The 23,240-nt window shown below is 47.1% G+C and overlaps 1 protein-coding gene across 2 annotated transcripts in view; it reads left to right on the forward strand.

Moving 5' to 3' along the window:
- Nucleotides 1-20,381, forward strand: part of PTPN5 (protein tyrosine phosphatase non-receptor type 5) — a 71,839-nt gene extending 51,458 nt beyond the window's left edge. For both annotated transcript variants that reach the window (XM_072118953.1, XM_072118952.1), the window contains exons 4-13: nucleotides 5,618-5,713; nucleotides 8,642-8,868; nucleotides 10,182-10,368; nucleotides 10,533-10,617; nucleotides 12,312-12,394; nucleotides 14,438-14,575; nucleotides 15,746-15,856; nucleotides 16,026-16,186; nucleotides 16,349-16,462; nucleotides 19,804-20,381. In XM_072118953.1, the coding sequence (XP_071975054.1) occupies nucleotides 5,618-5,713; nucleotides 8,642-8,868; nucleotides 10,182-10,368; nucleotides 10,533-10,617; nucleotides 12,312-12,394; nucleotides 14,438-14,575; nucleotides 15,746-15,856; nucleotides 16,026-16,186; nucleotides 16,349-16,462; nucleotides 19,804-19,897 (1,296 nt within the window). In that variant the 3' untranslated portion in view covers nucleotides 19,898-20,381. The remainder of the gene's footprint in view (nucleotides 1-5,617; nucleotides 5,714-8,641; nucleotides 8,869-10,181; nucleotides 10,369-10,532; nucleotides 10,618-12,311; nucleotides 12,395-14,437; nucleotides 14,576-15,745; nucleotides 15,857-16,025; nucleotides 16,187-16,348; nucleotides 16,463-19,803) is intronic.
- The last annotated feature ends 2,859 nt before the right edge of the window (nucleotides 20,382-23,240 follow it).

Consider the following 23,240-nt stretch of genomic DNA (forward strand, 5'->3'; position numbering starts at 1 on the left):
CACATAGTATTATAGAGAAGGCATGGAGAATGGTAAGACTGTTCTGCAGCACAGAGTATTACAGAGAAGGGATGGAGAATGGTACAGACTGCTCAGCAGCACAGATATTACAGAGAAGGAATGGAGAATGGTACAGACTGCTCAGCAGCATAGAGTATTACAGAGAAGGGATGGAGAATGGTACAGACTGCTCAGCAGCACAGAGTATTACAGAGAAGGGATGGAGAATGGTACAGACTGCTCAGCAGCACAGAGTATTATAGAGAAGGGATGGAGAATGGTACAGACTGCTCAGCAGCACAGAGTATTACAAAGAAGGGATGGAGAATGGTACAGACTGCTCAGCAGCACATAGTATTGCAGAGAAGGCATCGAGAATGGTAAGACTGTTCTGCAGCACAGAGTATTACAAAGAAGGGATGGAGAATGGTACAGACTGCTCAGCAGCACATAGTATTATAGAGAAGGCATGGAGAATGGTAAGACTGTTCTGCAGCACAGAGTATTACAGAGAAGGGATGGAGAATGGTACAGACTGCTCAGCAGCACAGATATTACAGAGAAGGAATGGAGAATGGTACAGACTGCTCAGCAGCATAGAGTATTACAGAGAAGGGATGGAGAATGGTACAGACTGCTCAGCAGCACAGAGTATTACAGAGAAGGGATGGAGAATGGTACAGACTGCTCAGCAGCACAGAGTATTACAGAGAAGGGATAGAGAATGGTACAGACTGTTCAGCAGCACAGAGTATTACAGAGAAGGGATGGAGAATGGTACAGACTGCTCAGCAGCACAGAGTATTACAGAGAAGGGATGGAGAATGGTACAGACTGCTCAGCAGCACAGAGTATTACAGAGAAGGGATGGAGAATGGTACAGACTGCTCAGCAGCACAGAGTATTACAGAGAAGGGATGGAGAATGGTACAGACTGCTCAGCAGCACAGAGTATTACAGAGAAGGGATGGAGAATGCCACAGACTGGTCAGCAGCACAGACTATTACAGAGAAGGGATGGAGGATGGTACAGACTGCTCAGCAGCACAGAGTATTACAGAGAAGGGATGGAGAATGGTACAGACTGCTCAGCAGCACAGAGTATTACAGAGAAGGGATGGAGAATGCCACAGACTGGTCAGCAGCACAGAGTATTACAGAGAAGGGATGGAGAATGTCACAGACTGGTCAGCAGCACAGAGTATTACAGAGAAGGGATGGAGGATGGTACAGACTGCTCAGCAGCACAGAGTATTACAGAGAAGGGATGGAGAATGGTACAGACTGCTCAGCAGCACAGAGTATTACAGAGAAGGGATGGAGAATGGTAAAGACTGCTCAGCAGCACAGAGTATTACAGAGAAGGGATGGAGAATGGTACAGACTGCTCAGCATCACAGAGTATTACAGAGAAGGGATGGAGAATGGTACAGACTACTCAGCAGCACAGAGTATTACAGAGAAGGGATGGACAATGGTACAGACTGCTCAGCAGCACAGAGTATTACAGAGAAGGGATGGACAATGGTACAGACTGCTCAGCAGCACAGGGTATTACAGAGAAGGAATGGAGAATGGTACAGACTGCTCAGCAGCACAGAGTATTACAGAGAAGGGATGGAAAATTCCACAGACTGCTCAGCAGCACAGAGTATTACAGAGAAGGTATGGAGAATGGTACAGACTGCTCAGCAGCACAGAGTATTACAGAGAAGGGATGGAGGATGGTACAGACTGCTCAGCAGCACAGAGTATTACAGAGAAGGGATGGAGAATGGTACAGACTGCTCAGCAGCACAGAGTATTACAGAGAAGGGATGGAGAATGGTACAGACTGCTCAGCAGCACAGAGTATTACAGAGAAGGGATGGAGAATGGTACAGACTGCTCAGCAGCACAGAGTATTATAGAGAAGGGATGGAGAATGGTACAGACTGCTCAGCAGCACAGAGTATTACAAAGAAGGGATGGAGAATGGTACAGACTGCTCAGCAGCACATAGTATTGCAGAGAAGGCATCGAGAATGGTAAGACTGTTCTGCAGCACAGAGTATTACAAAGAAGGGATGGAGAATGGTACAGACTGCTCAGCAGCACATAGTATTATAGAGAAGGCATGGAGAATGGTAAGACTGTTCTGCAGCACAGAGTATTACAGAGAAGGGATGGAGAATGGTACAGACTGCTCAGCAGCACAGATATTACAGAGAAGGAATGGAGAATGGTACAGACTGCTCAGCAGCATAGAGTATTACAGAGAAGGGATGGAGAATGGTACAGACTGCTCAGCAGCACAGAGTATTACAGAGAAGGGATAGAGAATGGTACAGACTGTTCAGCAGCACAGAGTATTACAGAGAAGGGATGGAGAATGGTAAAGACTGCTCAGCAGCACAGAGTATTACAGAGAAGGGATGGAGAATGGTACAGACTGCTCAGCAGCACAGAGTATTACAGAGAAGGGATGGAGAATGGTACAGACTGCTCAGCAGCACAGAGTATTATAGAGAAGGGATGGAGAATGGTACAGACTGCTCAGCAGCACAGAGTATTACAAAGAAGGGATGGAGAATGGTACAGACTGCTCAGCAGCACATAGTATTGCAGAGAAGGCATCGAGAATGGTAAGACTGTTCTGCAGCACAGAGTATTACAAAGAAGGGATGGAGAATGGTACAGACTGCTCAGCAGCACATAGTATTATAGAGAAGGCATGGAGAATGGTAAGACTGTTCTGCAGCACAGAGTATTACAGAGAAGGGATGGAGAATGGTACAGACTGCTCAGCAGCACAGATATTACAGAGAAGGAATGGAGAATGGTACAGACTGCTCAGCAGCATAGAGTATTACAGAGAAGGGATGGAGAATGGTACAGACTGCTCAGCAGCACAGAGTATTACAGAGAAGGGATGGAGAATGGTACAGACTGCTCAGCAGCACAGAGTATTATAGAGAAGGGATGGAGAATGGTACAGACTGCTCAGCAGCACAGAGTATTACAAAGAAGGGATGGAGAATGGTACAGACTGCTCAGCAGCACATAGTATTGCAGAGAAGGCATCGAGAATGGTAAGACTGTTCTGCAGCACAGAGTATTACAAAGAAGGGATGGAGAATGGTACAGACTGCTCAGCAGCACATAGTATTATAGAGAAGGCATGGAGAATGGTAAGACTGTTCTGCAGCACAGAGTATTACAGAGAAGGGATGGAGAATGGTACAGACTGCTCAGCAGCACAGATATTACAGAGAAGGAATGGAGAATGGTACAGACTGCTCAGCAGCACAGGGTATTACAGAGAAGGAATGGAGAATGGTACAGACTGCTCAGCAGCACAGAGTATTACAGAGAAGGGATGGAAAATTCCACAGACTGCTCAGCAGCACAGAGTATTACAGAGAAGGTATGGAGAATGGTACAGACTGCTCAGCAGCACAGAGTATTACAGAGAAGGGATGGAGGATGGTACAGACTGCTCAGCAGCACAGAGTATTACAGAGAAGGGATGGAGAATGGTACAGACTGCTCAGCAGCACAGAGTATTACAGAGAAGGGATGGAGAATGGTACAGACTGCTCAGCAGCACAGAGTATTACAGAGAAGGGATGGAGAATGGTACAGACTGCTCAGCAGCACAGAGTATTATAGAGAAGGGATGGAGAATGGTACAGACTGCTCAGCAGCACAGAGTATTACAAAGAAGGGATGGAGAATGGTACAGACTGCTCAGCAGCACATAGTATTGCAGAGAAGGCATCGAGAATGGTAAGACTGTTCTGCAGCACAGAGTATTACAAAGAAGGGATGGAGAATGGTACAGACTGCTCAGCAGCACATAGTATTATAGAGAAGGCATGGAGAATGGTAAGACTGTTCTGCAGCACAGAGTATTACAGAGAAGGGATGGAGAATGGTACAGACTGCTCAGCAGCACAGATATTACAGAGAAGGAATGGAGAATGGTACAGACTGCTCAGCAGCATAGAGTATTACAGAGAAGGGATGGAGAATGGTACAGACTGCTCAGCAGCACAGAGTATTACAGAGAAGGGATAGAGAATGGTACAGACTGTTCAGCAGCACAGAGTATTACAGAGAAGGGATGGAGAATGGTAAAGACTGCTCAGCAGCACAGAGTATTACAGAGAAGGGATGGAGAATGGTACAGACTGCTCAGCAGCACAGAGTATTACAGAGAAGGGATGGAGAATGGTACAGACTGCTCAGCAGCACAGAGTATTATAGAGAAGGGATGGAGAATGGTACAGACTGCTCAGCAGCACAGAGTATTACAAAGAAGGGATGGAGAATGGTACAGACTGCTCAGCAGCACATAGTATTGCAGAGAAGGCATCGAGAATGGTAAGACTGTTCTGCAGCACAGAGTATTACAAAGAAGGGATGGAGAATGGTACAGACTGCTCAGCAGCACATAGTATTATAGAGAAGGCATGGAGAATGGTAAGACTGTTCTGCAGCACAGAGTATTACAGAGAAGGGATGGAGAATGGTACAGACTGCTCAGCAGCACAGATATTACAGAGAAGGAATGGAGAATGGTACAGACTGCTCAGCAGCATAGAGTATTACAGAGAAGGGATGGAGAATGGTACAGACTGCTCAGCAGCACAGAGTATTACAGAGAAGGGATGGAGAATGGTACAGACTGCTCAGCAGCACAGAGTATTATAGAGAAGGGATGGAGAATGGTACAGACTGCTCAGCAGCACAGAGTATTACAAAGAAGGGATGGAGAATGGTACAGACTGCTCAGCAGCACATAGTATTGCAGAGAAGGCATCGAGAATGGTAAGACTGTTCTGCAGCACAGAGTATTACAAAGAAGGGATGGAGAATGGTACAGACTGCTCAGCAGCACATAGTATTATAGAGAAGGCATGGAGAATGGTAAGACTGTTCTGCAGCACAGAGTATTACAGAGAAGGGATGGAGAATGGTACAGACTGCTCAGCAGCACAGATATTACAGAGAAGGAATGGAGAATGGTACAGACTGCTCAGCAGCATAGAGTATTACAGAGAAGGGATGGAGAATGGTACAGACTGCTCAGCAGCACAGAGTATTACAGAGAAGGGATGGAGAATGGTACAGACTGCTCAGCAGCACAGAGTATTACAGAGAAGGGATAGAGAATGGTACAGACTGTTCAGCAGCACAGAGTATTACAGAGAAGGGATGGAGAATGGTAAAGACTGCTCAGCAGCACAGAGTATTACAGAGAAGGGATGGAGAATGGTACAGACTGCTCAGCAGCACAGAGTATTACAGAGAAGGGATGGAGGATGGTACAGACTGCTCAGCAGCACAGAGTATTACAGAGAAGGGATGGAGAATGGTACAGACTGCTCAGCAGCACAGAGTATTACAGAGAAGGGATAGAGAATGGTACAGACTGCTCAGCAGCACAGAGTACTACAGAGAAGGGATGGAGGATGTTACAGACTGCTCAGCAGTACAGAGTATTACAGAGGAGGAATGGAGAATAGTACAGACTGCTCAGCAGCACAGAGTATTACAGAGGAGGAATGGAGAATAGTACAGACTGCTCTCCAGGAATGGAGAATAGTAAAATCTCTTGTAAAATCTCTTGTAGGATTTAACCACTTTGCAGAGTGGACTCTGGACAGTGGAGATGCCCGGCTCCGTGTTGGCGATTCTCTTCCTTGTCCTGGCACTGGTTGGCACCATGGTACGTATTAGGAAGGCTTAGAGGGTATCATTTCTGGTCACATTCACACACAGCAGTTTTCTTGCAGCAATTTCTGCAACTCTCCTATTGATTCCCTCAGCAGAGAGGTAAAGCAGATGAGAAGTGGATACAGGGTTCTGTAGTTTGATACAATGGGGCTCATTTACTAAGGGTCCGAATTGCGCATTTCCGTCGGGTTCCCAAAATTTTTCAGTTTGGTGCCGAATTCCGCCGGTATTTTGGCGCACGCGATTCGGGGGCGTGGCCGTCGCACGACCCCGACGGATTCTGAAAAAACGCGGAATTTTAAAAGTGATTTGTGTCGCAAGATCAAGCACTTACATGCACCAGGAAGAAGCAGGTGAACTCCGGCGGACCTCGGCGCAGCAGTGACACCTGCAGGATATCGGGGGCAAGCTTTGTGAATGCCGGCAGACCTGAATCCTCGTCAGAGAACGTGCCGCTGGATCGCGACTGGACCGGGTAAGTAAATTGTATCACTTACCATTGTATCACTCTGGAGCATTACAATTGTATCCACTTCAACCTTAAAGGGGTTTTCCAAAATGATAAAAAACTGGTTTCTGGTGCTTAAAGCGAACATGTCAGCACCCCCATTCCTAAGCCCACCAACAGCCTGTTATTACAGTGTGTATTACGCAAGCCCAGGAGGTCCTTCCATCATATTTCTATGTGCAAGCACTCCTGAAAAAATCCTCTTTTATTCAAATGTCAAGGAGGTCGGGCAGCTGGTCCAGGCAGTCATGCAGCCCTGCCTCCTGAACGCCGTATGCTCTGCCCACTCCAAGTATTATGAGTGTCAGTCCTTCCTCTGAATACTCGCCCTTCATTATCCTCCACTGGTGAGATATTGTGGATTTGAGATCACAGGCGCAAAGCACATGCCCAATATCTCGGCATTGAAGGAGATGATGGGCATTTGGAGACGGGGCTGACACACATGATACTTGGAGGGAGCATACGGTGGTCAGGAGGCAGGGCTGACACACATGATACTTGGAGGGAGCATACGGTGGTCAGGAGGCAGGGCTGACACACATGATACTTGGAGGGAGCATACGGTGGTCAGGAGGCAGGGCTGGCACGCATGATACTTGGAGGGAGCATATGGTGGTCAGGAGGTGGGGCTGACACGCATGATACTTGGAGGGAGGATATGGTGGTCAGGTGGCAGGGCTGACATGCATGATACTTGGAGGGAGGATATGGTGGTCAGAAGGTGGGGCTGACATGCATGATACTTGGAGGGAGGATATGGTGGTCAGAAGGTGGGGCTGACATGCATGATACTTGGAGGGAGCATATGGTGGTCAGGAGGTGGGGATGACACGCATGATACTTGGAGGGATGATATGGTGGTCAGGAGGCGGGGCTGGCATGCATGATACTTGGAGGGAGGATATGATGGTCAGGAGGTGGGGCTGGCATGCATGATACTTGGAGGGATGATATGGTGGTCAGGAGGCGGGGCTGGCATGCATGATACTTGGAGGGAGGATATGATGGTCAGGAGGCGGGGCTGGCATGCATGATACTTGGAGGGAGGATATGATGGTCAGGAGGTGGGGCTGGCATGCATGATACTTGGAGGGAGCATACGGGGGTCAAGAGTCAGGGCTGGCACGTATGATACTTGGAGGGAGCATACCGTGGTCAAGAGGCAGGGCTGACACGCATGATACTTGGAGGGAGCATACCGTGGTCAAGAGGTAGGGCTGACACGCATGATACTTGGAGGAAGCGGGCAGGGCTGGCACGCATGATAATTGGAGGGAGCCTATGGTGGTCAGGAGGCGCGTCTGGCACGCAAGATACTTGGAGGGAGCATACGGCTCTCAGGAGGCAGGGCTGTCATGCATGATACTTGGAGGGAGCATACGGTGGTCAGGATTTGGGGCTGGCACACATGATACTTGGAGGGAGCATACGGTGGTCAGGAGGCGGGGCTGGCACGCATGATACTTGGAGGGAGCATACGGTGGTCAGGAGGCGGGGCTGGCACACATGATACTTGGAGGGAGCATACGGCTCTCAGGAGGCGGGGCTGTCATGCATGATACTTGGAGGAAGTATACAGTGTGCAGGATGCAGGGCTGGCACGCATGATACTTGGAGGGAGCATACGGCTCTCAGGAGGCGGGGCTGCATGACTGCCTGGAGCAGCAGCCCAACCTCCTTGGCTGCGTTTTACATTAGAATAAAAGAGGATTTCTGAGGAGTGCTGGCACGTAGAAATATGATGGAAGAACCTCCGGGGGACATGCATAATAAATAACAAGGGGCTGTTGGTGGTTAGGGGGGGTAAAGTGCTGACAGGTCCCTTTCAGATTCCATTCGATCAATGTTGATATTAGGTGAATTGGGGGAGATTTATCATGCACTTGCACCAGTGTACAATGATACCACATCCTGGCGCCAAGGCTGTCTATGTCAGTTACTGCCTGGTGAATAGGGATATTGCCTTTGCATGTATAAAGGAGCATTCTCATCCACTGACAACAAGCAGAGATATTGTAAATAGTAAAAACTACAATACAAAAAATATTTGTAATATGGATTAAAACCCTTTTGAATAAGCAAACCTCCTGTATGAGGTTTAGTGTGTTTACAGCTGCCGGGGCTGGAGACAAGGACACGCCGGGCTCTGCGGAGACATTTGCATGTTTTCCTCTGCACTGGAACAATAGGGCTTGATGCCGCTGCTGCTGCTGCTGCGTGATGTTCCAGAGCGCTGCCTCTTTCCACATTGTTCCACTGCAGAGCTTTCAGAAAATGGAATAAAAGTCAGAGCCTACAAGGCTGAACAGGGAGCACAATAGGACGGTGTGCTCACAGCAGAGCGCCACAGCATCACCTCCCCGTACAGGGGGGACACAACTAATCTGCTCCCCCACCTCTAATTCCCAGATATGGTATCTCAGATCTCACACTGAGCCAGTTCTGTCGGAGGATAGACGTCAATCCGTAAGCCGCCAACCCTCCTTCACCTACTCAGAATGGACCGATGACAAAGTGGAGGAATTCCTGGATCTGGACCCTGTGCCGGACACCCCGGTCTTTGACTGTCTGATGGACATCAGAGGGGACACAGATATAGGAACTCTGTCCGTGAAACCTGTGGGGCTGCAGGAAAGGTGATGATTTTTGAAAGGGCAATGTTCCAGAGCTGTACTCACTATTCTGCTGCTGGTGCAGTCACTGCTTACATACATGACATTACTTATCCTGTACTGATCCTGAGTTACATCCTGTATTATACTCCAGAGCTGCACTCACTATTCTGCTGCTGGTGCAGTCACTGTGTACATACATGACATTACTTATCCTGTACTGATCCTGAATTACATCCTGTATTATACCCCAGAGCTGCACTCACTATTCTGCTGCTGGTGCAGTCACTGTGTATATACATGACATTACTTATCCAGTACTGATCCTGAGTTACATCCTGTATTATACCCCAGAGCTGCACTCACTATTCTGCTGCTGGTGCAGTCACTGTGTACATACATGACATTACTTATCCTGTACTGATCCTGAGTTACATCCTGTATTATACCCCAGAGCTGCACTCACTATTCTGCTGCTGGTGCAGTCACTGTGTACATACATGACATTACTTATCCTGTACTGATCCTGAGTTACATCCTGTATTATACCCCAGAGCTGCACTCACTATTCTGCCGCTGGTGCAGTCACTGTGTACATACATGACATTACTTATCCTGTACTGATCCTGAGTTACATCCTGTATTATACCCCAGAGCTGCACTCACTATTCTGCTGCTGGTGCAGTCACTGTGTACATACATGACATTACTTATCCTGTACTGATCCTGAGTTACATCCTGTATTATACTCCAGAGCTGCACTCACTATTCTGCTGCTGGTGCAGTCACTGCTTACATACATGACATTACTTTTCCTGTACTGATCCTGAGTTACACCCTGTATTATACTCCAGAGCTGCACTCACTATTCTGCTGCTGGTGCAGTCACTGTGCACATACATGACATTACTTATCCTGTACTGATCCTGAGTTACATCCTGTATTATACTCCAGAGCTGCACTCACTATTCTGCTGCTGGTGCAGTCACTGTGTACATACATGACATTACTTATCCTGTACTGATCCTGAGTTACATCCTGTATTATACTCCAGAGCTGCACTCACTATTCTGCTGCTGGTGCAGTCACTGTGTACATACATGACATTACTTATCCTGTACTGATCCTGAGTTACATCCTGTATTATACTCCAGAGCTGCACTCACTATTCTCCTGCTGGTGCAGTCACTGTGTACATACATGACATTACTTTTTATATATGTACTTACTTTTTATAGTATGTACTTATTGACATCATAAGCAGAATAGTAAGTGCAGCTTTGCAGTATAGTGACATATCGGCAGAATATTGAGGTAAAATCTCTCTCTTTCTACAGGAGGGGCTCCAATGTGTCTCTGACTCTGGACATGTGTACTCCGGGGTGCACTGAGCCCTATGGTCACATCATGTCTCCAAGAGAACAGTCCACTCAGGAATATCTTCAAACCGCCAGCAATGTCCTGACCCCAGAAGAACTTCATGAGAAAGCCCTGGATTCTTTTGAACTTCAGAAAGAATTCTTTGTAAGTTGTCGGATGTTTATGACCAATATGTGGGATACAATATATAGATACCTTGTCTAAGCACCCACTAGCACCCGGTACATATTCCCCTTAATCCTCGTAAAGGTATTCTAAGTTCTTTGGAAATCTCACATTTCCGATACTTTGTTTTTATTATTTTCTAGGAAATCCCAATGAACTTTGTTGATCCAAAAGAATATGAAATCCTGGGCTTAGTGCGGAAAAACAGATACAAAACTATCCTCCCAAGTGAGTGCTGGGGCCAATAATGGGTTAATTGGATCTTCATAGATACCTGTGATTTGAAGGGTATATATACACTCACCGGCCACTTTATTAGGTACACCTGTCCAACTGCTCGCTAACACTTAATTTCTAATCAGCCAATCACATGGCGGCAACTCAGTGCATTTAGGCATGTAGACATGGTCAAGACAATCTCCTGCAGTTCAAACCGAGCATCAGTATGGGGAAGAAAGGTGATTTGTGGCCTTTGAACGTGGCATGGTTGTTGGTGCCAGAAGGGCTGGTCTGAGTATTTCAGAAACTGCTGATCTACTGGGATTTTCACGCACAACCATCTCTAGGGTTTACAGAGAATGGTCAGAAAAAGAAAAAACATCCAGTGAGCGGCAGTTCTGTGGGCGGAAATGCCTTGTTGATGCCAGAGGTCAGAGGAGAATGGGCAGACTGGTTTGAGCTGATAGAAAGGCAACAGTGACTCAAATCGCCACCCGTTACAACCAAGGTAGGCAGAAGACCATCTCTGAACGCACAGTTCGTCGAACTTTGAGGCAGATGGGCTACAGCAGCAGAAGACCACACCGGGTGCCACTCCTTTCAGCTAAGAACAGGAAACTGAGGCTACAATTTGCACAAGCTCATCGAAATTGGACAGTAGAAGATTGGAAAAATGTTGCCTGGTCTGATGAGTCTCAATTTCTGCTGCGACATTCGGATGGTAGGGTCAGAATTTGGCGTCAACAACATGAAAGCATGGATCCATCCTGCCTTGTATCAGCGGCTCAGGCTGGTGGTGGTGGTGTCATGGATCCATCCTGCCTTGTATCAGCGGTTCAGGCTGGTGGTGGTGGTGTCATGGTGTGGGCAATATTTTCTTGGCACTCTTTGGGCCCCCTGGTACCAATTGACCATCGTTGCAACGCCACAGCCTACCTGAGTATTGTTGCTGACCATGTCCATCCCTTTATGAGCACAATGTCCCCTGTAACATCTGATGGCTACTTTCAGCAGGATAATGCGCCATGTCATAAAGCTGGAATCATCTCAGACTGGTTTCTTGAACATGACAATGAGGTCACTGGACACAAATGGCCTCCACAGTCACCAGATCTCAATCCAATAGAGCATCTTTGGGATGTGGTGGAACGGGAGATTCGCATCATGGATGTGCAGCCGACAAATCTGCGGCAACTGTGTGATGCCATCATGTCAATATGGACCAAAATCTCTGAGGAGCTTCCAGCACCTTGTTGTATCTATGCCACGAAGAATTGAGGCAGTTCTGAAGGCAAAAGGGGGTCCAACCCGTTACTAGCATGGTGTACCTAATAAAGTGGCCGGTGAGTGTATATATATACAGATATATATATATATCTATATATATATATATATATATATATATATATATATATATATATATATATATATATATATACCCTTTTACCTATGAGCCTTTGCAGCTAGAACAAGTGTTTTTGATAAATGACCTCCACATATCAGGTGGATCCCTGATGGAGCAGAAGGCGCAGAGAAAGCTCCATTGTTTCTGTATTATAGGTATTAAAGGTAACAGCTGCTCATCACTGCCCTCTGCCAGCAGTAGGGGGAATTACACTGGAGCGAAAATTTCTATACTATATATAGGGACTAGATCTTATATACAAGGGCTATTATAACTCACATCTTTCTGTATTTTGCAGACCCTCATAGCAGAGTGTGCCTTACGTCACCAGACCAGGAGGACGACCCTCTGAGTTCTTATATAAACGCTAACTATATACGGGTGAGCAGCGGCGGGCATTGTGCTATCTGAGAGGAGCGGGGGTCTTCATCTTTTAGAAATAAGATTGGTACCTGGCATAGATCTCTCTTACATGAATATGGCATAAGGGCACATCTACACAATGCCCACATACAAAGCCCACCCCAGTGCCCCCCAACAATTATACTTACATCTACACAATGCCAACATACAAAGCCCACCCCAGAGCCCCCGAACAATTATACTTACATCTACACAATGCCAACATACAAAGCCCATCCCAGAGCCCCCCAACAACTATACTTACATCTACACAATGCCAACATACAAAGCCCACCCCAGAGCCCCCGAACAACTATACTTACATCTACACAATGCCCACATACAAAGCCCACCCCAGAGCCCCCGAACAACTATACTTACATCTACACAATGCCAACATACAAAGCCCACCCCAGAGCCCCCCAACAACTATACTTACATCTACACAATGCCAACATACAAAGCCCACCCCAGAGCCCCCCAACAATTATACTTACATCTACACAATGCCAACATACAAAGCCCACCCCAGAGCCCCCCAACAACTATACTTACATCTACACAATGCCAACATACAAAGCCCACCCCAGCGCCCCCCAACAACTATACTTACATCTACACAATGCCAACATACAAAGCCCACCCCAGAGCCCCCCAACAATTATACTTACATCTACACAATGCCAACATACAAAGCCCACCCCAGAGCCCCCCAACAACTATACTTACATCTACACAATGCCAACATACAAAGCCCACCCCAGCGCCCCCCAACAACTATACTTACATCTACACAATGCCAACATACAAAGCCCACCCCAGTGCCCCCCAACGATTATACTTACATCTACACAATGCCAACATACAAAGCCCACCCCAGAGCCCCCCAACAACTATACTTACATCTACACAATGCCAACATACAAAGCCCACCCCAGCGCCCCCCAACAACTATACTTACATCTACACAATGCCAACATACAAAGCCCACCCCAGAGCCCCCGAACAACTATACTTACATCTACACAATGCCAACATACAAAGCCCACCCCAGAGCCCCCCAACAACTATACTTACATCTACACAATGCCAACATACAAAGCCCACCCCAGAGCCCCCGAACAACTATACTTACATCTACACAATGCCAACATACAAAGCCCACCCCAGTGCCCCCCAACAATTATACTTAGATCTACACAATGCCCACATACAAAGCCCACCCCAGAGCCCCCCAACAACTATACTTACATCTACACAATGCCAACATACAAAGCCCACCCCAGTGCCCCCCAACAACTATACTTACATCTACACAATGCCAACATACAAAGCCCACCCCAGAGCCCCCGAACAACTATACTTACACCCACACAATGCCAACATACAAAGCCCACCCCAGAGCCCCCCAACAATTATAATTACAATCACAACATCAACATACAAATCTAGTCCCAGTTCCCCCATAACAATTATACTTACAGTCATAGTGGCCATGTAATGGAGCCAGGCTCAATGGCCATGTAACCGTTGTACTGAGAGCTACTGTGCCCACATAACAGAAACAGCTCCAGTGCCCCCATAACAGTTACAATCACTATTCCCATATAGAACCAGCCCCCGTGCCCCCACAACAATTACACCATCCAGTGTGCCCATATAATGGAACCAACCCCAGTGCCCCAATGGTAACATAGACACTATAACTACAGCCACGGTGCCCACATAGAGCCAGACACAGTGTCCCCTCGATAGTTATACCCACAGCCAATGCGCCTACATAGTAAAGTCCGGGCCACAATGACTCCGCAGCAGTGGCAGATAAGGTTGTGTCTTATCTTTCTGTGCCCCCATGGGCCCAATAACACAGTGGCCCCACTACAAAACCAGCACCACACAACCAGAGTCCCTCCATAACTGCTCCGGGTCACATATCACCCAGTGATGTATACACACAGATAGCAGCTTGGCACCCATTACCATCCTGCCCGCATCTCGCCCTCACTCTGCTCTGTGTCACAGGGTTACGGAGAAGAAGAAAAAGTTTACATCGCAACTCAGGGACCGACCGTCAACACCGTAGGGGATTTCTGGAAGATGGTCTGGCAACAGCATTCACCTATCATAGTCATGATCACCAACATTGAGGAGGTCAACGAGGTGAGTGGCGTCCAGGTCATTGTGAGATCTGGTGAGAACAGAGTTAGTAGAAGAACGCCACAAGCTATGTAGTGACCGATAAGTGTTACTGAAGCCCTGCTCCTATTTATGTGATTAGTAACTGCATTTACCCAACCTCACCACTACACAGAGAATGGTGCTGTACTCCTAATCCAGTCCTCCTAGAATAGTGGGATGACTCTGCTGTCCCAGTCCTCCTAGAGCAGTGGGATGACCCAATCCACCTAGAACAGTGGGATGACCCAGTCCTCCTAGAGCAGTGGTATGACTCTGCTGACCCAGTCCTCCTAGAGCAGTGGGATGACTCTGCTGACCCAGTCCTCCTAGAGTAGTGGGATGACTCTACTGATCCAGTCCTCCTAGAGCAGTGGGATGACTCTACTGACCAAGTCCTCCTAGAGCAGTGGGATGACTCTGCTGACCCAGCCCTCCTAGAGCAGTGGGGTGACTCTGCCGACCCAGTCTTCCTAGAGAAGTGGGATGACTCTGCTGTCCCAGTCCTCCTAGAGCAGTGGGATGACTCTGCTGTACCAGTTCTCCTAGAGCAGTGGGATTGATCTACTTACCCAGTCCTCCTAGAGCAGTGGGATGACTCTATTGGCCCAGTCTTCCTAGAGCACTGGGATGACTCTACTGACCCAGTCCCCCTAGAGCAGTGGGTTGACTCTACTGACCCAGTCCTCCTAGAGCAGTGGGATGACTCTATTGGCCCAGTCTTCCTAGAGCACTGGGATGACTCTGCTGACCCAGTCCTCCTAGAGCAGTAGGATGATCCTACTAGCCCAGTCCTCCTAGAGCAGTGGGATTGCTCTACTGACCCAGTCCTCCTTAAGCAGTGAGATGACTCTGCTGGCCCAGTCCTCCTAGAGCAGTGGGATGACCCAGTCCTCCTAGAGCAGTGAGATAACCCAGTCCTCCTAGAGCAGTGAGATAACCCAGTCCTCCTAGAGCAGTGAGATAACCCAGTCCTCCTAGAGCAGTGGTCTGTATTCAATTTGAGATACATAGTCCGTCGTCTATAAATTGATGGGTCATAAGGAAAACATTTTGCTTGGTGCCCCTTTATGTTCCCATTATTGGAATTTCTTTCATCCCACTTCCGGAGATTTGTCTGTTATTACATTATGTGATGTGTATATCTCTACATAGAAATGCACAGAGTACTGGCCAGAGAAACATGGCGTCTACGAGGGGATAGAGGTGACCGTGAACCACATCATCCAGGAGGATGACTACGTGTTGAGACTCATGACTCTTAAGGTAGGAAAAGTCAAGTCTGGACTTAGAAATGTGTTGGTAAAATTGAAAAACTGAATAACTGTTGAGTTTTCTATAAAAAAATGTATTTCACCAAAGAAAAGATATTTTGTGGGTGACCTTCAACATAATTCTGCTTCCATGTTCGTTGACTTTTTGGGCCACATTCCAGTGCGGAGAGGAGGAGAGATGTCTGAAGCATTTTTGGTACACTTCGTGGCCAGATCAGAAGACCCCGGATCAAGCTCCGGCTCTCCTAAAGCTGGTGGAAGATGTGGAGGAAACCAGGAAAAAGGCCGTGGATGATAACGGCCCTATAATTGTACACTGCAGGTGAGCCACAGAGAATACATGGTAAGATCTGGTACCATGGATGAAGATTCTCCTACCTTGTAATGATCTCCCAATTGGATTCCAAATTTGATTGTCTGCGTTGATATTGGCCAACGAGGTCTTGCTCTGTATTCTTCTCTTCTGTTCTTCTGTGTCTTGCAGTGCAGGGATTGGGAGAACCGGCTGTTTCATCGCCACCACAATTCTGTGTAAACAGCTGAAGAATGAGGGGATGGTGGATATTTTGAAGACCACCAGCCAGTTGAGGTTAGACAGGTAAGACAATGGCCAAATGTTGACCAATTCCCCAAAGGTTACTGCATTTTGATATAGGATTTGGTGGTGGTGATGCTAAGTTAGGTTTGGACGAGATTGTCCACCCCCCGATCAGGAGAAAGAAGTGAAGTGGTGTCTTCATCCTTGTTCCTTCTTTACATGGACAGTATATCTCCAGGATGTCCTCTTTCCTCTTAAATTCTTCACGTTGGGTTAGTAGTTCATCTTTGTCTCTTTCGAGTCTGATAGTTTCTTCCATTGCGTTGGGTCTTCTTCTAATATGTCCAGAATATGTTAATGCTTCAGTCTTGGGTCTTTCATGGAAGGTCACGATATGGATGAGGGTTTCTTAGGTTTTATGGACAGACCAGAGGATTTATAAGACATCACTGTATCAGTATGGCTGTATACCCCCATAGGCAGGATGTACAGTATATAGTCTGCACATTTCCCACTAGTGATTCATTGCCAATGTACAAGCATTGGAGATAGAAATGAATCATTGGTTACACTTATAGCTGCGAAACAGACTGATCTATTTTTGGGCATTAAAGATCGAGCCAAGGAAATAGCAATTAATGCAACTCGACTGAAATGTCTCCCAATGTTCCTGTAATTTCTTCCCACAATAATCATCATGCAGAAAGGTCTAGAGTCAGGGGTGCAAATAAGATCTTCCCGCAATAAATGGATGTAAGTGAACAGGAGAGAGTCCATAGACTGATGGAGTCTCCAGGAAGTAACGGAATACTGACCCTCCTTATAGTCATAGGAGTAGTAGGGGGCTACATAGTATTTCCATAGTATCCTGCCATATCTGGGCAGTTTGCTTCTGGTGCTAAGTCCCTTCACTGAATGCTGAAAATTAGATGACTCTACTGACCGAGTTCTCCTAGACCAAGAACTCCTAGAGCAGTGTGATGACTCTGCTGACCAAGTCCTCCTAGAGCAGTGTGATGACTCTGCTGACCAAGTCCTCCTAGAGTAGTGTGATGACTCTACTGATCCAGTCCTCCTAGAGCAGTGCGATGACTCTACTGACCCAGTACTCCTTGAGCAGTGAGATGATCCTGCTGACCCAGTCCTAGAGCAGTGGAATGACTCTGTTGACCCAGCCCTCCTAAAGCAGTGGGTTGACTCTGCTGTCCCAGTCCTCCTAGAGCAGTGGGATGACTGTGCTGACCCAGTCCTCCTAGAGCAGTGGGATGACTGTGCTGTCCCAGTCCTCCTAGAGCAGTGGGATGACTGTGCTGACCCAGTCCTCCTAGAGCAGTGGGATGACTGTGCTGACCCAGTCCTGCTAGAGCAGTGGGATGACTCTGCTGACCCAGTCCTCCTAGAGCAGTGGGATGACTCTGCTGACCCAGTCCTCCTAGAGCAGTGGGATGACTATGCTGACCCAGTCCTCCTAGAGCAGTGGGGTGACTCTACTGGCCAGTCCTCCTAGAGCAGTGGGATGACTATGCTGACCCAGTCCTCCTAGAGCAGTGGGATGAATCTGCTGACCCAGTCCTCCTAGAGCAGTGGGATGACTCTACTGGCACAGTCCTCCTAGAGCAGTGGGATGACTATGCTGACCCAGTCCTCCTAGAGCAGTGGGATGACTCTACTGACCCAGTCCTCCTAGAGCAGTGGGATGACTCTACTGGCCCAGTCCTCCTAGAGCAGTAGGATGACTGTGCTTACCCAGTCCTCCTAGAGCAGTGGGATGACTATGCTGACCCAGTCCTCCCAGAGCAGTGGGGTGACTCTACTGGCCCAGTCCTCCTAGAGCAGTGGGATGAATCTGCTGACCCAGTCCTCCTAGAGCAGTGGGATGACTCTACTGATCCAGTCTTCCTAGAGCAGTGGGATGACTCTACTGGCCCAGTCCTCCTAGAGCAGTGGGATGACTCTGCTGACCCAGTCCTTCTAGAGCAGTGGGATGACTCTGCTGACCCAGTCCTTCTAGAGCAGTGGGATGACTCTGCTGACCCAGTCCTGCTAGAGCAGTGGGATGACTCTACTGGCCCAGTCCTCCTAGAGCAGTGGGATGACTCTACTGGCCCAGTCCCCCTAGACCAATGGGATGACTCTGCTGACCCAGTCCTCCTAGAGCAGTGGGATGACTCTACTGGCCCAGTCCTCCTAGAGCAGTGGAATGACTCTGCTGACCCAGTCCTCCTAGAGCAGTGGGATGACTCTACTGGCCCAGTCCTCCTAGAGCAGTGGGATGACTCTGCTGACCTAGTCCTCCTAGAGCAGTGGGATGACTCTGCTGACCCAGTCCTCCTAGAGCAGTGGGATGACTATGCTGACCCAGTCCTCCTAGAGCAGTGTGATGACCCTGCTGACAAAGTCCTCCTAGAGCAGTGGAATGACTCTGCTGACCCAGCCCTCCTAGAGCAGTGGGATGACTCTACTGACCCAGTCCTCCTAGAGCAGTGGGATGACTCTACTGACCCAGTCCTCCTAGAGCAGTGTGATGACCCTGCTGACCCAGTCCTCCTGGAGCAGTGGAATGACTCTGCTGACCCAGCCCTCCTAGAGCAGTGGGATGACCCTGCTGACAAAGTCCTCCTAGTGCAGTTTGATGACTCTGCTGACCTAGTCCTCCTAGAGCAGTGAGATGACTCTGCTGACCCAGTCCACCTAGAGCAGTGGGATGACTCTGCTGACCCAGTCCTCCTAGAGCAGTGGGATGACTCTGCTGACCCAGTCCTCCTAGAGCAGTGGGATGACCCTGCTGACAAAGTCCTCCTAGTGCAGTGGGATGACTCTGCTGACCTAGTCCTCCTAGAGCAGTGGGATAACTCTGCTGACCCAGTCCTCCTAGAGCAGTGGGATGACTCTACTGACCCAGTCCTCCTAGAGCAGTGTGATGACCCTGCTGACAAAGTCCTCCTAGAGCAGTGGAATGACTCTGCTGACCCAGCCCTTCTAGAGCAGTGGGATGACTCTGCTGGCCCAGTCCTCCTAGAGCAGTGGGATGACTCTACTGACCCAGTCCTCCTAGAGCAGTGGGATGACTCTACTGACCCAGTCCTCCTAGAGCAGTGTGATGACCCTGCTGACCCAGTCCTCCTAGAGCAGTGGGATGACCCTGCTGACCCAGCCCTCCTAGAGCAGTGGGATGACCCTGCTGACAAAGTCCTCATAGAGCAGTGGGATGACTCTGCTGACCCAGTCCTCCTAGAGCAGTGGGATGACCCTGCTGACAAAGTCCTCATAGAGCAGTGGGATGACTCTGCTGACCCAGTCCTCTTAGAGCAGTGGGATGACTCTACTGATCAACTTTTTTTTTTAGAAAATCAATAAAAATGTATAAATCTAATAATCTTAAGTCTATCTTATTTTTGTAGGGGAGGAATGATCCAGACCAGTGAGCAGTACCAGTTCGTCCACCATGTACTGAGCTTATTTGTCAAACAGAATCCCTGCTCTGTAGAGGAATAGACACGGGGGTCAATATGGGGCGGAGGGGGGTCTCTCTGAACCAAGACGGAAGAGGCTTCACTTACAGGACGCCCTTCATCAGGGAGACACGATTCCTCTCTTTCCGGCGAATCAATGGGATTTTTCATGATGTAAGGATTACGGACCTGACTTACCCCAAAAATGGGACGATCCTTCACGAAAAACAAAACAACAACACTAAAAAAAACTAAAAAAAAACAAAAACATTTGACAGAATCTGTACATAGAAGCCGTCGCATTGGTTTGTAAGGAGATTATTATATGAAGACAATGACATCTGTGTTTTTAAGTTTTACTATTTTTCTGGGGGTGAGACTAATAAAATCGCTTCTGACGTCACGCAGAATCCCGTAAAAAAAAACGTGTTGATGCCGACAAGTAATTTTTTTGCCTTTTTTCTGAACTGTTTTTACATTTTTACCTACCGGATACTGTGTCACAAGACTCACAGACGCGTCGGGGGGGGGGGGAAACCTCTGTGCGGGAAAAAAAAAATCCAATAGTTTCATACAGTGTTACGCTTAATACCTCATCTTGTAGACAAACATATAGCGGGAATTGGGGGTGGGGAGGGGCGGGGCTAATACGGCTCCGTATAGAGGTGCGCCTTTTACCCCTCAAGTGCCAGAGCGGTGTTTAAAGCAGTTTATATTATACTTTAGGTTGTTTAATGGAATATTTTTATAAGCTTTTTCATTTGTTGGTGGGTTGTGGGCGGAAACATCTAAGAAGAAAATATATTGTCACAGTTTAAAGGGATCTGACCAAACAATGTGTTGAGTATTGTCCCCGGAGAGATGTGTTTTCAGACCTCTGTGTATGTTGTTAGTAGCAGCAGTACTGTGATATATGGATTTATATTCCAGGATTGTAGCTGCTCCAAAATGCACTGGGGGCATGTCCTCACACTGCTGTGCTCTGTGCATTGAACTGCAGCCAGTGGTATGTATGGTCCCTGGAGAGATGTTTAATCATACCATTGTTTTAGTAGCTTAGCTGCAGGACTGTGAAATATGGATTTATATTCCAAAAATGTAGCTTCTTCAAGTGCAATGGTGCTTAATCTCACACTGCTGTGCTCTGGGCTCTCTGCCTTGAACTGCAGCCATTGTTAGGTACTGTGTGTCCTCACACTGCTGAGCTCTCTGTGGCAAACTTCTGTAGTATTCAACCAGAAGCTTGCTACAGATTTCAATCAGAAGAGAGGGGAGTAGCTGTGAAGCAGGTCAATGCCAAGAAATGAGGGCACAGCAGTGTGACAACACGCTACAAGCTACAATCCTGGAATATAAATCTAATGAACAGTCCTGCTGCTACTAAGAACATAAAAAAAACACATGATACACAGCTCTCTAGACACAAAACCTAAAACCGGTTACAGAGATCTCAGAGCACAAAAGTGTGAGGAGACGACGCCAGTCCATTTAAGACAGAGGTACAATCCTGGATTATAAATCCATATTTTTATAGTCCTGCTGCTACTAACAACATGAAGAAATGTATAATACACAAGTCTCCTGGGCCAATAACAAGGCAACACGGGGATCCCTTTAATCAGTTTATCACTGGGGATTAGAGGACCCCTTTAACGTGGATCTAAATGCACATAGCAATAGACGGCAAGGTCATGTAGTAAAACATAGTTGGGGTCCACTTCCTCAGAGTCACCCCAAATGTGTCTACTTCCAGTAGATGCCCCCAAATGTAACAGTATGTATCTCTGCTTACACAGGGCTATGTACCAAAGGGGGCGCCATTGTACTAAAGGGGTGCCCCGGATCACCTGTATCATCATGAAAGGGGTCACAGGGAGGGGAAATGGGGGAAATGAGGGTATTTGGGTAGGTGTGGGGGTTACTAGTGGTAAATACCAGCAGCTGAGGGGGGGGGGGCAAGGACACACCAACCCCAAAGGTCATCAATATGCATCATACGCCATAGAACGCCCGCTCACTCGCTGGTAGGAGAGGTCCGAGGAGACGGAGGGCAGATGGCATCACAGGACATAGCAACACGGTCAGAACTTTATTTTTGGAAGACAAAAACTTTTGCAAAAGTTAACACCCCATGTCTACAGCGGAAGAGATTAACACTGCAGGGTCAGACTACACAGGGTTTTGTTTGTAGCCTGTTACCATGGAGACACGTGGGGCTGTATATGAGCTGTAGGTTTCCATTTGATTACTATTACCATGTATACTAATGTATGTTACATCTACACTAAAACTCCTCACACCCCTAACATCCCCAGCGCTGACATTTATAATACATCACGTCTAATAACAGAAAATATAACATATGGTCACTGGATAATAGAGGTGTATTATGTCAGTATATTACCAAAAAGTACACACCCATCATGTAAGTCCCTACACATCAATCCCCAGAACTACTCCAGGCTAATTGTATAGAGATTACAGGTTATAGTAGTTATATTCCTGTACATAGGGGGCAGTATTATAGTAGTTATATTCTTGTACATAGGGGGCAGTATTATAGTAGTTATATTCTTGTACATAGGGGGCAGTATTATAGTAGTTATATTCTTGTACATAGGGGGCAGTATTATAGTAGTTATATTCTTGTACATAGGGGACAGTATTATAGTAGTTATATCCTTGTACATAGGGGCAGTATTATAGTAGTTGTATTCCTGTACATAGGGGACAGTATTATAGTAGTTATATTCCTGTACATAGGGGGCAGTATTATAGTAGTTATATTCCTGTACATAGGGGGCAGTATTATAGTAGTTATATTCTTGTACATAGGGGGCAGTATTATAGTAGTTGTATTCTTGTACATAGGGGGCAGTATTATAGTAGGTATATTCTTGTACATAGGGAGCAGTATTATAGTAGTTATATTCTTCTACATAGGGGGCAGTATTATAGTAGTTATATTCCTGTACATAGGGAGCAGTATTATAGTAGTTATATTCTTCTACATAGGGGGCAGTATTATAGTAGTTATATTCTTCTACATAGGGGGCAGTATTATAGTAGTTATATTCCTGTACATAGGGAGCAGTATTATAGTAGTTACATTCCTGTACATAGGGGGCAGTATTATAGTAGTTATATTCTTGTACATAGGGGGCAGTATTATAGTAGTTATATTCTTGTACATAGGGGGCAGTATTATGGTAGTTATATTCTTGTACATAGGGGGCAGTATTATAGTAGTTATATTCTTGTACATAGGGGGCAGTATTATAGTAGTTATATTCTTGTACATAGGGGGCAGTATTATAGTAGTTATATTCTTGTACATAGGGGGCAGTATTATAGTAGTTATATTCTTGTACATAGGAGCAGTATTA

The sequence above is a fragment of the Engystomops pustulosus genome, chromosome 7 (assembly GCF_040894005.1).
Source record: "Engystomops pustulosus chromosome 7, aEngPut4.maternal, whole genome shotgun sequence".
Taxonomy (NCBI): Eukaryota; Metazoa; Chordata; class Amphibia; order Anura; family Leptodactylidae; genus Engystomops; species Engystomops pustulosus.